Consider the following 15,389-nt stretch of genomic DNA (forward strand, 5'->3'; position numbering starts at 1 on the left):
TTTCTCTAGCTTCACAAAGTTTTGAAGGGATGCTTTACTTAAAACACTCTTGAAGTGAAGTACTCTTAGAAATTCTGTGCAATCTTAGTATCTTTCAGTTCTACTGCTTTTTATTTTTTTTTAAGGAAAATGTTTAAATTATTTAGCATGTTCCTATTTTTTCTAAACATGGTGAGTCAGCTGTCAACACTCTACATGATTATAATAGTGAAAGACAGAAGATGGTGCCATTTACAATATACTACTAATTCATCTTGGCACTTGGTAGCATGACTGACCTGACTGCTTCCTCCTATCTACCACACATCTTATGTTTTATTACAGTGTCTGGTTTCTATATTATGCTCTTCTGGAAAAGTCTTCATCAGAGAATAAACTCAAATCTTCACTTAGAAACCCAATGAGATCAACTAGTTCTATGACTTCCTAAAGCTAATATTGAATTTATTGATTTTTCAATTCAATTTCTATAGCTACTTATCTCAATCAATGACTCTGGCAATTTACAATTCCAAAACTATAAAATCAATTGCAGCAATAAAAACTTACTATTTATATCCAAAACATTTACTCTATGATTGATCTATATAACAAGCAATACTGTCTAAGTAGTACAGATTGAAATAGAAGTGCAAATACTTAATGTGTATTACAGTGATACAATTTACATTTTCACAAAAAAATGTTGAAATATTTATCTATATAATTTTATGAACTTGACTATAATTTTACTTGACTCAATTTAATTTCAAATCCTATTGCTTTGTTGTACAATATTTGAGAAAAATAATTTCTTGTTTTTCTTTTTCCTAATTTCTTACATCTAAGGAATGATGGAAAGCCATATTTCCCGGTGCATATGATGAAGTGAACGTAAGAAGCATATATGCAACCTGTTATGTATACAAAAATAATCACTGAAATATTCTATACTTGATTGTATCAGATTTGTATAATTATCTACCCAAAATATTTTATCTCACAACTATGATTTTGTTGATCTTATTTTTGTTACAGTGTTACTATGTCCACTGAATTGATGTCAGTTTATACATTTCAAATAAAGGTTGTGAGGGGATATCAAGCATACTTGTTTTTACTGATATAAAAAAATATCTCAGTAAAACTGATAATTGAGTTAGATGGTATTTTGTACCAGGTTGTCATTGATGGATCTCAAACTTCTAATAAATATACAGACACTCCATAAGCCTGAAGTCTATCATTTTAAGACATGACTTCAGTTTGAGATTCTTTTATGTATATGGTATAACTGCTATGTTCTATTAATAAGATGTATCCATTCCTTGGTTTTCGATCCTGACACACATATAGTCTTTCTTGTCATAATTGCTATTCTAAGTAATCCATGTCTATGGTGATATTAACAAAGATAGCTGATGGTGTTTGTCAGTGTTGATTGTTCTGTAATAGATTTGCAAATGTTAGTTGTTGTTTTGACATACTAGGTGGTTATATTTAATATAAACAACAATAATGAAGTTCTTTCCTGAACTTTCAGTATATTTTTACTCCTTGTATTATATCTGTTTTCAGAATAACTGTCCCTGCAATAAAATATTGTTATTTTCCTTCACTGTTATAAAGCGAAATGTAAAGATAATTGTAGAGTATTTATGACCATTATATTTTTCCTATAATTCAGATAAATCATCTGCTATTTGAATTATGCTAGAAAGAAATTATACTATTATATTTAATTAAGGTAAACATTTTGATTCTTTAATATTTGGTTCCTTCTAATTTCTGAACCAATAGGGAGTTTCATAGATTTTGTGGAATCACCATAATTACTAATACAGTCAAGTCTCAAATTTGTTTTGAACAAGCCAAAAGTTGTGCTCCATATAATATTCAATATCATTTTTTAATTTTTCATACAATGTCTTCTAGGATTAAATAAATAATTAAAAAGTATAATCCCATGTAGTTCATGGTGTAATTCCACTAAACAAAATAATAGCATACATTATTCTTATATTATTAATAAAGAATTTGAATGCACTGTTTCTTTCAAAGACAGCTATTGCCTTAGATAGCATCTTTAGAGGGAAAAAGGGGGGGAGGGAGAAAGACAGAGACAGAATGTGTTCTTATTTGGGGGTGCAAATAATTTGGAATGGATTTTACATTTGTCAGTGCTGTTTTCCATTTGATTCCATATTATACAAAGTTCACTAATGTCTGCAGAACTGGATTTGCTGCATTTTTAAAAGCTGACTGCAATATGCTTTAACAGACAGATACATAACTAACAAAATGAAATTCAATGGTGAAAAAAGCAAGGTTCTACATTTAGGCAAGAAAAACCAAATGCACAAGTACAGCATAGGTGGCATCATGCTCAATAGTAGTAACTGTGAGAGGGACCTCGGAGTCCTAGTAGACAATCACTTAAATATGAGCCAGCAGTGTGCTGCAGCTGCCAAAAAGGCAAACACAGTGCTAGGCTGCATTAACAGAGGGATAGAATCAAGATCACGTGAAGTATTAATACCACTCTTTAATGCCTTGGTAAGGCCACACTTGGAATACTGCATCCAGTTTTGGTCACCACGATGTAAAAAAGATGTTGAGACTCTAGAAAGAGTACAGAGAAGAGCAAAAAAGATGATTAGGGGACTGGAGGCTAAAACATATAAGGAACGGTTGCTAGAATTGGGTATGTCTAGTTTAACGAAGAGAGGACAAGGGGGGACATGATAGCAGTATTCCAATATCTCAGGGGCTGCCATAAAGAAGAGGGAATTAAGCTATTTTCCAAAGCACCTGAAGGCAGGACAAGAAGCAACGGGTGGAAACTCATCAAGGAGAGAAGCAACCTAGAACTAAGGAGAAACTTCCTGACAGTGAGAACAATTAATCAGTGGAACAGCTTGCCTCAAGAAGCAGTAAATGCTCCAACACTGGAAGTTTTTAAGAAGAGACTGGACAGCCACTTGTCCGAAATGGTGTAGGGTTTCCTGCCCGAGCAGGGGGTTGGACTAGATGACCTCCAAGGTCCCTTCCAACTTTATTATTATATCAATCATCGCACAGTCAGCCAGATGTTCAGACTGGATTTGGCATGTTGTCTACCTATCGAGTCCTTACCCAGGACCTGGGATAGGCAGATGTAGATGTTTGATGGTATTACAGGTATCGTCGCAGGATGGAAGCAGTTCCTAATAAGGCCGCCTTTTGCAATTGACTAATAGCAAATTTGTCAATGCCGATGATGGTATTCGAGTGGTGCTCAGGTTGTTTTGGGATTGCACCCAAGGCGCCTATGACTATTGGTACTACCCTTGCTTGCTTTTGCCACAGTCTTTCTATTTCTATTTGTAGGTCTTTGTATTTTGTTATCTTCTCCAGTTCTTTCTCTTCTATTATTATTATTATTATTATTATTATTATTATTATTATTATTATTATTATTATTATTATCTTTTTCTTTCAAAATATATATTTTAATTTTGAATGAATTTATGTTAACCTTCTGCACCTTTTTTATAATACAGTGGGAAAAAGAACATAATTCTTAATATATATATTATGTTCTCACAAGACATGTACCCAATGACATTGGCTTATTTCTCCTTCATATGGTTTAGTTCAAGGGAACATTGAACTAAAATGAACATCTTCTTTTAAATGCCATAGGATCATGTTTCACAGTTACTTTCAAATTAGCAATTTATTTGTTTATTTAAATATATTTATAGCTGCTCATTTTGTGTAGCATAACCCTAGATGGCTCACAAACAATAATAGTACCATAAAAACATTAAAAAACATAAAAGCCAGTGAAAAACATATTGGTGCACCAAATACAACACATTCTCACATGGGCAAACAAACTGTAAATCCTCACTGGTCTCCAATCTTATACAATCCCAAAGCTTGTGGGGAATGCCAGGTCTTTACACATTTTAGAAGACCAGGAAGATTGGGGGGGGGATGTTGTTCCAAAGATCAGGGGCAGCTACTAAGAAGCATTGTCTAGGTCTAATCAGACGGCAGCATCTGAGAAAAGGGATCAGGATTGTGTCCATCCTATTGGTAAAGAGGCAGATGCTCTCAAGGAGAGGCAATGATGCAACCAACCTGGTCTTATGCCACCTAGGACTTTAAAGGTGATAATTAGCACCTTGAATTGGACCTGGAAAAAAAACCTAGAACCTAGTGCAGCTTCCACAACAGTGGAGTAACATGGACAAATCATAGGTTTCCTAAAATTGTGCATGTCATTGTATCCTGGACCAGTACTAATTTCTGGATGGTCTTCAAGAGCAAGCCCATGTAGGGCACATTGTGGTAAACTAATCAGCAAGTGACCACAGTATGAATGACCATAAGCTAGGTCTCCCAATTCAATAATGGGTATTTATGACAAAATACATAAAATTCCTTTGTTTGGAAGGAATTTGGGTCCTAACTTCTAATTGGGTTTAGGACAAAAAGGTCATCTTAGTCTGATCGAAAGAATGTTTTTTCTTTTCTTTCTTTTTATACATTATACAACATATACCATTATTAAATTATCTCCAGATTAAAAATGAACTAATTTCCATGTATCAATTTTTCACTGACCAAATACTCAGTGTGTTTTGTCTATAGAACTAGATGATTATGGGTCAAAAATGATTTCTATATTTTCATAAATAGGAGACAAAATGCCAAATCCAGTCTGAACATCTGGCTGACTGTGCGATGATGATGATGATGATCAAGTTAGAAGGGACCTTGGAGGTCATCTAGTCCAACCCCTTGCTCAGGAAGGAAACCCTATACCATTTCAGACAAATCGCTGTCTAGTCTCTTCTTAAAAACTTCCAGTGTTGGAGCATTCACTGCTTCTGGAGGCTGGTTGTTCTAACTGTCAGGAAGTTTCTCCTTAGTTCTAGGCTGCTTCTCTCCTTGATTAGTTTCCATCCGTTGCTTCTTGTCCTGCCTTCAGGCGCTTTGGAGAATAGCTTGACTCCCTCTTCTTTGTGGCAGCCCCTGAGATATTGGAACACTGCTATCATGCCCCTCCTCATCTTTCTCTTCATTAAAGTAGATATACCCAATTCCAGCAACCATTCCTTATAGGTTTTAGCCTAATTATCTTTTTTTGATTACATCTTCTCTGTAATCTTTCTAGAGTCTCAACATCTTTTCTACATTGTGGTGACCAAAACTGGATGCAGTATTCCAAGTGTGGCCTTACCAAGGCATTGTAAAGTGGTATTAATACTTCACGTGATCAAATAGTATTTGTTTGTTCATTCTAATAATTCTTAGGTTTTAGTTGTACCAAAACAATCTTAGCACCTTCCATAGAGATTGTATTAAATACAGCCTCATAGTTTAAACATTGGTTAATCATATTACAGTTTTTGTTTCCTTGTATATTATAATGAGTTCCAATTTATGTACAGTATCTTGTGATTCTATAATGCTAGTTAAAAAAAGCCTGTACTAAGGGCTCAGCATTCTCAATATAAAATACTCTGACATCAGTGTCCTGCTAGTTACAGTTTAGAGCAAAGATGAAGATGAAAATAAATGTTAGCATTTCTATCCATCTAGATTTACTTCCTCTTTTTCTTCCAATTTTTAATATTTCTGTATCACTCATCCAAATTTCTACTGCTTTTTGTAAGCTAATGGGAGAACTAAAATAGATTTGGAAGATACCCTTCTGGTATTTCTTAGGTTGAGATTTTCAGACATTGAAAAATGACATAAGCAGACGTAGAAGGTAATCTAATTCTGTGCCCTTCCTCTTGATTCGAATCTTGTCTCTGATCTGCCTGAGAAGAAACTAAAAATATTCTATGGTCTATAGGATGCTACATACATATGTTATATAATAACTATCGCTTTCATTTCTAGGCACCTTGCTTATAGAAGGTACTTGGAATTAACTACTATTAGCAGGCAGCAGGATCAGTCACTTTCTCTTAACAAGAAAAAGACAATACCAAACCATTTCAAAAAAAAAAAAAAAATGTGGCCAGGAAAATTGCATGCACTTTTCCAGGTTGTCACCAGCAATCAAGACAGACTGAAGGATCAGAAAAATCAGCCAAGAAGTATACTGAACCTATTTGTATCATATGTGAGTTTCACTAGAATAAACTACAAACAAATGTAAATCCAACACAAAGTGGTATTTTGAAGAAATAAAAAAAGTTATTGTAGACAAACTATCAGACAATTATGAAAATATACTATACATTAACCAGCCAGCAAAGCCATTTGGCAATTTTTATTAGAAATGAATAATTGTGCCATATAGTACCATTATATTTACCTGATTATAACAGCAGGAGTTATAGAAATATGCTATTGTGATTTAAAAAAAAAAGTTTATTTTGCAGGCACAGAAAGTTTAAATATTTTGGGGAATAAGTTGTTCTATGGATTAGCCAGGAGATACTACTGATCAGTAACTGCTGATATAGTGTGAATGAATATATTGCCACTAAAAATGCTTTATTTTTTTTAATAATACTGTACATTTCACATATGTTACTCTAAAAACCAAAACAATAACTTGCACCATATACTTTTTTTCTGTTGTTGATACTTGATATAAGTATATTACTAGGATTTTATAAATAATTGATTGCTTTATATATTATTTTGGCATCAGTTTTGCATTACTACCCTTTTGCATAGATCTAATAATAATGTTCTACAATATGTATTATATATGTAGTCTTTTGATTACAATTGTTGAGTATCTATATATCAGATGTCATTATTATGAATACTAAAACATTGTTGGCAATAGGTCTTGCAGTGTATTGCCCAAACCACCATTGTTGTTGTTTTTACAAATATTAAACATACAAGCAGTCACACAAGAAACCCCTAATATTTGGATTTTTTCTTCACTGATTATGAAAACTCTTCTCAAAATAAACATTGGAAGCTAAATATGAATTTCTATCTAGTCTGATATAATCCTTTTATATGGTTATAGATGTTGCTTTTCACACAGATCATTTTGTTTCAGAGTCCATGCATAAAAACAGAGGCTTGCTACATTTAAGTGTAGTAATAGCTAGGTCTAATAAAAAAAAACCAAATAAGGAAGTATTAAGTTGTATTTATATATTAATTTAATTTTCAAAGAAATTAAAGTTAAATTAGTAAAACTGCATATCCAAATTTTAGATATGCAAATGTGGACTTGAAAAGTAAACAGAAATATATATATAGATACTTTGTGGTAAAATAATTAATGCTAAAGTGGCCTAGCATTGTTAAGTAAGGAGCATAGTACTTAAAAGTTCATCCACACTTTATATAAATTTATTAAGAAGATTCAGTTTTCTTCAAAATATTCAAGAGGGACTAGAGATTGCATAATTAAGGACATTAAATAATTACTTCTAACATATGTTTGGACCAGACTAGCATCATCTTGAGCAGTAGATAGAATTGGGGACTTTTAAAAATTTAAATTGCTGTTTTACAATCATAATTATACTTTTAGTGTTATTAATATTCCTCAAAAGAATTTGCAGAGCTGATTAATTATTACATTCATTAACTGTGAGGACTCCTATGCATGGTTAGGTATCTGAAAGTAAAATTTTCCATTGACTATGAATCTTATATACTTTAACCAGGAGTTAGCTTTATTAAATGGATTGAGAATAAGATCGTCCTTAAAGAAACAAAGTTGGCAATACCTAGGTATTCCCCCAAATTTTAACGATTTTAGTTGCAGCTATTTTTGAATGTTTTCCAGAATCCTGGTAATCACTCACAGAAAACAAAGGAAAACAAGTTTTTTGGCACACAAAGACACTTTTATTATGATGCAAACCTTTATGAACTTGGGTTATTTATCAGTTGTTTTTTGAACGAATCCTAGCATAGTGGGTAAATTATTGATTATATGTTGTATTTACCCAAGAGTTATACTGGATGGACAGATAATAAAAGTCTTGAAGCAAGCTTTTTTCACAGTTCCCACTATGATGCTGAAATATTTAGCGTCCTTAGATAAAAGTATCCTTGCAATCAAGGTTAATCCCCGCCCTATCGTGAATATATGAAAATAAAAAACAAATTTTCGAAAACGCGCTGAAACTCTAGCTAGCGAAAAGGGCAGGCTGCGCAGTTCAACCTCCATCGGTGAAGGCAAAACATTTACAGGGCATCCAAAGTGATGTCCCCCCTCCCCCTTTGAAGATACACACTAACGGAAGTTCCCTTCCCTAAATCACAATGTCAGTTTCATATCAGCTGGCTCGGCCAGAGGGACTTTGCTCCTTCGATATGCATTTCTCCCAAGAAATCACAGAGATGTTCTCATCTGCCGGACTTCCAACCCCTCAAAACGCGTGTGCGGCAATGCCCGCGAGATTCCGCCTTCAGGGAGAGCCGCCGCCTCACCGCCAGCAGCCAAGGCGGGGAATGTTTGCGAGCGGCCGCAGCACGGAGCTCTTTACAATAGCGTAACGCCGGCGGGCGGTGGCTGCTGCGGCTGCCTCTCGACGGCTGGCTGGCTCTTCCGAGCGCCTTTGCCCGGCTTACTTGGAGCGGCGCACGCTTTTCCGCCATCTCAGGGGCTCAGGTGTCCTCTCTCTCCCTCCCTCCTTCCCAGCTCCCGCCTAGCGCCTTGGCACGCGGGGAGGATCAAAGTGAAGGCAAGCACGCTCCCTTAGGGGAGCGGAGCACGTGAGCGAAGGGCAACTCTTTCCCTCTCTCCCAAGAGGCGAAAGGCCGCCAAAGGAGGCTTCTGATATTCAGCCGCAAGGTTGCCTTCCTCGCGGGCCCGCTCTGTACTTCATTCCTTATTATCTCTTCCCCCTATGTTTCCGGAGTGTTCCTCATTTTGTCTGGGCAGTGTGAAGATGGGGGAAAAAGGAAAAAGACCTTTCTCTTATTTGGGAAAGCGAGGTTACCGATTCGTCCTCCGGCCTCAAGAGACAAAACTTGAGATTTCTCTATTAGACTCAGCCTCTGAAGAAAGTCGTTTCTCAGGGCTGGCTATTTTCCAAGAAAACTCGCAGGACCAAATAAATTGATGTTATGGAAATGAGAGTCTCCTTCGGGAAAACAAAGGGAGGGAGAAAGATAGGGGGAAAATATCTTGCCTCAGTCAAGGGAGCTTTTCTGAGAAGCCGAGCAATGAGACGGCATTTACCACGTCTTCAGTCTTTCGAGCGGGGGCGCGGAAGGGGGGGGCGAGAATGGCGCCTTTCCCTTCACACCCTCCACCCTAGATATACGCAGTTGTTTCAAAGCTAGCCAAACTTATGCCAATCTATACTTTGCTTTCCCCCCTCCCAGTGGTTGCCTGTCCCCTTGCTAGTCATCCTTCCGCCCGCGCGCCCCCAAGCAGACAAAGCCTTTTGCTTTAGCGTTTCCTCGACCTCAGGAAGCCGCGGCTCCCAACTTTTTAAAGCCGCTTTGGGGAAGGAGGCAACCGTGTAAGGCACAGAATACAGGCGTGTAAAAGATGTTTGTCCTCCTTCCGCATCGGAGCTAAAAAATCAATATATTCAAATGACTGAATCTGTGCCGGTCTGCTGTATTTATCTGATTCTCCACCCATCCATCTGCTTATCCGTTGTAGACACAAAATTAATACTTGAATCTCTTAATCTTCCTGAGTGCAATGATAAATTCAGAGGGCTATGAAGTTTTTTCCCTCCTCCATCTCTGCACCCTACATCGTAAGGATGCCCTGTTTAAGACAGGAGGTAGATTAGCAAAAGTGATAATTATTGAAGCTTACAACTGTATCCGTAACTGATGTGTATATCGCCAGATCTTTCGCACCTAGTTATTGTCCGCCTGATTTATTTTGTAAAAAGAGTTTCTAGAGAAAAAGCTGGTCTCTCTCTCTCTCTCTCTCTCTCACACACACACACACACACACAATTTTTGCTTCATTATCAATATTGCCACTCTGCTTATCTAGATTATACAGAACCCTTCCCTGCATTCTTGAAGCTCCCATTGCTAAATGGAACATGTCTGCGGATAGATGACACATAATCTGATTAAGGCAAATAAATACATACAAGAAAACACCCACGTTCAGGCAGCTCTGAATTATTCAGCCTTCAGTAGCAAAGCACGTCCCTCCACCCGCCTTTCGCTTCTCCACAAGATTCCCCGCATTGATTTACTTTCCTGTCGACTTTGTGATTACTTTTAAAAAAAAAAAAAAAAAAAAAAACCCACTTAGCTGCTGCTTTTCCTTTGACCCTGGTCGCCGCCTTGCTTCTCCCACCATCTAGCATGCTAGTCCCTACGATCCGCACCATCAGCGCTCCCCACCTCCTCACCTTTGGCGAATGAAGGGGCTTCGAGGCTCAAGCACAACAGGAACCAGGCGGCTACCCAGCAGTTCATGATCCTTGGGTCCCCCAAGGGACGATCCCAAGTAGATGAAAAAAAAGAGGCGTGAGTTTAGCGCAGGCAAAGGAGGGTGGAAGGCTGGAAGAGCCCTTCTATCTAGCCACTTGGTGATAAATGCTATTTCTTAAAATTATTTTTAGTCGAATGAATCCCCTCTGCCCTGTGGATCAAGAAAGGGAAAACTCTCCTTTTCTTCCTACTCTCCTTCTATCACTCTTTTTTCCCCTTTCCTGATAGGTTCTGCGTCTTGCCTAACATTAAAGAGGAGATCCTGGGAGACCCAAGCGCAGCTCACGTAAGGAAGCGCCACGAGCCTACTCGCCGCTCGCAGAGACAAGTGCGGATGGGCGAGGGAAAAAGGAGGAGAGCCTCGCTCTTTTCCCTTTCGCCTGCCGTGACAGCCTCTTGACTGGCTGCGCCCGCTGCCGCCGCCGCCGGGAAGAGAACAATGAAGAGAGAGCAGGAGAGGGCTGGAAAAAGGCTGGAAAGCGTGCTGTATACAAACAGAGGCAGCGTGCCTTAGTCGAAGATGAGAGCCTCTCTGTCCTCTGTTCTGATTTCTTCTTCCCTTCCACTTCTCCTTTCAGTCAGGCAGCTGCTTCTGATGGAGAGAAGCAGTGGGGACTGTGGACACACCCAGTTTTCTGATTGGCTCATCTTTTTCTCTGCGGGGAGGGCAGAGGGAAGTTGAAGTTGTCTAAGACTCCTTGATATGTGATGGTAGCCAAACCCACACAATATTGCATCCCACCTAGCACGCCATGTTAGTCTCCGATGGAACAAAAGTGCCTGATTTTGACTGTCATTTGGTCACTTCAGGTTTCTCTGCATCCCTGTATGTTCTGCATCCCTCTCTGGACTGCCATACCTCATACCATGGAAGGGGACAACACTGGCAACTGCCTTCCCTCCGATCACAAAGTATGCCAAACACTTTCCCCCTTCTGATTGTTTCACACAGCATAGGTGGGCCAGTCTTTGCCACTGACATCTAAACTGTAACAAACCCAAACTCAGTTACTACTTAGTAATATTGACTGTTCATCACTGACAGGTATTGTCCATGTGTGCAGATCTCCCTCTGAAGAATTCCAAACTATTTCCAAGATAGCTTTCTAGATGAAATCACAACATGCAGTGCTCTTCTGCATACTTTAGGAGCCACTCTGTCTGAATAGTTGCTCTTAACTCCCCAAATCCCTTGACTTTGAATTATCCAATTCTCACCTTGTAGCTGGCTGAGTCTAGGACATTATGAGTCATACCTTTAAGGGTCATGCCATGGTAAGCATGTAATCTAAGCCTAAGACTATGCATTTGTAGGGCATGTTAGGTTAGCAGAGGTGGCTTAAATACTAGTCTAACAGAAATGGTTACTCAAAATTATCTAACTAGTCTCAAGCTATTATTTAGACTATCATATTAAACCATGCAGGAACCAGTCAGTTTCCAAGAATGAAAAACTGATTCAAAGGTACAAATAAAATAAAATAAAATAAAATAAAATAAAAATAAACTAAACAATTGATGCTGATATCTACAATATTAATGTCTGTCTGTTTTGTTAAACCAACTTTAAGCAGAGCTAAGCAGTGTAGTCACTATGGACATTTGTCTTGATGTCTGCCAGGCTACTTGTTTTGCTTTTTCATATCATAAGAAAAAAAGTTACTATGCTATAAAATAAATCACATGACCATTGCAAAATCTTTACCACTTCTGAACCACATACATCTGCCCCATAGACTTTTTAAAAAGGCGAGTTGCTGCAGAGTAATGCTTTCTTTGAGAGACTGTGCTTCTGTACACACCCAGACATGTAACCTTACAAACTAAGAAACAAACTGGGAATGCAGGAAGTTAGGAATGGTGATTGGTAAGCAACAGCACTCTTAGCAAATAATATTTTCTGACTTTTCACATTTATAGTAGACATTTTTTGAACAGACAAACTTCTCTTCCATACTTGGATACTGCATAAACTTCTCAACTATCTCCATGAAACAGAACAGGATGCTTAACTTTGATTTAAACATTAAAATTGGAACCATCAATTTAAAAGCACATGAGTGATTTACATCTAGACACATGATTTTTCTTTTCCTTTTCTTAACTGCATGATAGAGCAACACAATATGCAGGCAAGGGAGTTGTGAAAGTGAGGAAAGCCCATAAATTATACCTCTTATGAATGTCATGCATCATAGGATGAGATCTATCATAAAACATTATTTTATAAAGTTGTGGTTTAATCTTTATGCTAGTAGCTCCATGTGGACCTTGGGACATGCTCACAACCCATCTTTTGCTAAGCAAGACTTGGCTATTGCTAAAATAATGAAATATCTATAATTATAAATTGTCACCCGATAAAGAATGTTCTGGTCCTCTTAAACAGTGTTTCAGTTAGACCTGTTAGGACACTTTGATCAAAATGTGACAGTTGTCAACTGGGCATATGTATTGCTCAACACTGATTTGTAAGGTGGAACAAAACTAAATGACGATGTATTAACAGTCCTAATACAGCAATGGCATTATTTCCTCAAGCAACTAACTGAAAATCATGGACACATTCACAATTACCAAATATATCTTGTGTATAGTATCATTTCACAAAACATTACATAAGTGAAACATTTCTGTATTTTGGACTTTTGTATTGATTTGCCAAGACATGCAGCATATTCCATGGATCATTGATTTTGAGAATAATAAGGCATACACACCCACCCACTGCTGCAAAAAGATTACTTGTGAGTCAGAGCCCTGTAATGGATGTATTTTCCATGTTGGCCACTGTTATAAATAAAATTTCTATTACAGCCTAGACATATCAAAATGCTCAAAGTCAATATGATTACCCATATGAACTCACAGGCATGCATGTGACTGACTGAGGTGGCAAACTTTTCACAACGGGCAACATGCAAGATTCATATTAATATCTGTGTCTGGAAAATGGAATACAGCTTTTTCACATTATAGCAGTCTCCAATGTAAACCACAATTTTCAACAAGAAGTTCTCATATCTAGACAAATGTTGCCTACTGCTTTTTTCCCAGGCAACATTGCTAAGTCATTTCTGTGTTTAAGTCCCTGACTGTCAACCATTAATCTGTTATTGCTAGTTATCCCTTAACTGAAATAGCTTATAGTTTTCCTGATAGTAGTGTCCTGCTGATGAAGATGAGTCCAGAAGGTAAGTCCAATATAAAAAAGGGTAACATAGATCACACAAGTTGGTGATCCAAGGCACATTTTGCTACACCATTAGTACTAGTTTCAAGAGGGAGGGGTATCTTCATGGGGTACATATACTAACTCATGGCACAGATTCTTACAAGACAGCAAGACAGGCTTCTTCTAAGTTGTGTCTTTAGAACTATAGCCTAAAGTTGTCAGGAATCTATTAATAATAATCTATGATTGCCTCTACTCCAGTAGCACTCCCAGCCTTTTTGTTTTCACCATAAAAGCTATGATTACAGAGAAGGCATTGAACCCTGTGTTCAGCACCATAACACCTGAAAGAAAAGGGTTGTGTAGCATTCAGTCTTGCAGTTCCATTACAATTTTTTTTGAAGAAAAAAGTTCCAGGTGACTGGTCAGAGAATGTTATTAGCAGAAAGTAAGTTCTGTAAGGCTTGGTAGTCATTTCACAGAAGGAGAATCTTAATTTCTGAGGTTATATGCAAAATCTAACATGGAAAATGATGAACTATTTATCAAGTAATTTCTTCAATTATATCCACTTGCCAAATTTAACATGCCAGCAGCAATCGTTAATCTACTTATTTGTTTAGTTCCTTAGTTCTACTATGATGTGCAGGCAAAAGATGAAAATATTTGTAGTATATTACAGCTATTATACTTGTTAGCTTTGGAGGCAGAATTTAAATATGCAGGGAAAGCTTAATTCTTTTTTTTAAAATGTAGTTTCTAAATATTTCCAAATATATTTACTTCTGTCCTAATGTCCCAGTTTGTTTATTCTATACCACAACAATTCAGGGCATTGCAGGGAACCAGAACCATAAGGTACAATAACAAAAGTATTGAGCTGGGAAGCTGTTTGGTCTGGTGCTAGCGACAAGAGTGATTTTGTTTTAATATCTGTTTTTATTTATTGTTGTAAGCTGCATAGGATAATTATATGAGGCAACCTCTATAAATAATAATTAAATAAACATGGCTCCATATTTTACATCTAGACATTTGGCACAATCCAGAACTTTGCTCCTCGATTTCATAGAAATGTGTTCATTCAAGTTATTTTTAATAATGGATGTATTGCAATCTGCACTTGAATTATCAACAAACTGACTTTCAGTTGCGCATTGTTTGAGCATTGTTTCTTTGCCACAAGGAAAGACAGGAGAACAGAAATCTACAATATACAATGCAAGGTCTTTATTTTTTCAGCCCTTTCAGATAGATCAGACTAAGAAATTGACTCCCCAAGTTATTAAGTTCTTAAGCTATAATAACAGGATTTTGGAAGTATGACTGTATTTTCCTTTTCTCTCTTTAATATCCCAAGAGTGGAACTGAGTTTCTTCCTATTTTTTTTTTGTTTATTTCCTGAGCTTAATGTATATTATTTACATGTTGTTGCAATTATCTCTACATAGCTTCTCTAATGTAATCTCTGAGATTCTCTACACTATATCTTACTGAATTAATTTTGTTTCTCTCTGTAGTGGCTGCCTTTCCCTTACTGAAATAAATGTACTACTCTCTACATCAGAAATGTCAAACTCGCGACGTCATGTGATGTCACGCACCGTATCGGAGCTTTTTTGCCATTGCTGGCAATGGGGTGGGTGTGGCTCCGGTATGATGAAACCAGCCCGTGGGCCGGCAGTTTGACATCCCTGCTCTACATTCATTTTTCTCTCATTGAATTGAATAATGTGCTAATTTTTCATGGATTATTATTGCTTATTTATGTAAGTTAACTTCAAATGTTCCTTTCTTCCCATAAATGTCATATGTTTATTATTTGAAT

General features: G+C 37.2%; 1 protein-coding gene across 1 annotated transcript in view; it reads right to left on the reverse strand.

Moving 5' to 3' along the window:
* EDIL3 (EGF like repeats and discoidin domains 3) overlaps positions 1-11,394 on the reverse strand; it is a 254,850-nt gene extending 243,456 nt beyond the window's left edge. The window contains exon 1 of the mRNA XM_039352624.1: positions 10,305-11,394. Within this exon, the coding sequence (XP_039208558.1) occupies positions 10,305-10,371 (67 nt within the window). The 5' untranslated portion in view covers positions 10,372-11,394. The remainder of the gene's footprint in view (positions 1-10,304) is intronic.
* Positions 11,395-15,389: the final 3,995 nt, after the last annotated feature.

This window comes from Crotalus tigris, unplaced genomic scaffold (genome assembly GCF_016545835.1).
Source record: "Crotalus tigris isolate CLP2741 ecotype Arizona unplaced genomic scaffold, ASM1654583v1 scf7180000018455.1436977, whole genome shotgun sequence".
In the NCBI taxonomy this organism is placed as follows: domain Eukaryota; kingdom Metazoa; phylum Chordata; class Lepidosauria; order Squamata; family Viperidae; genus Crotalus; species Crotalus tigris.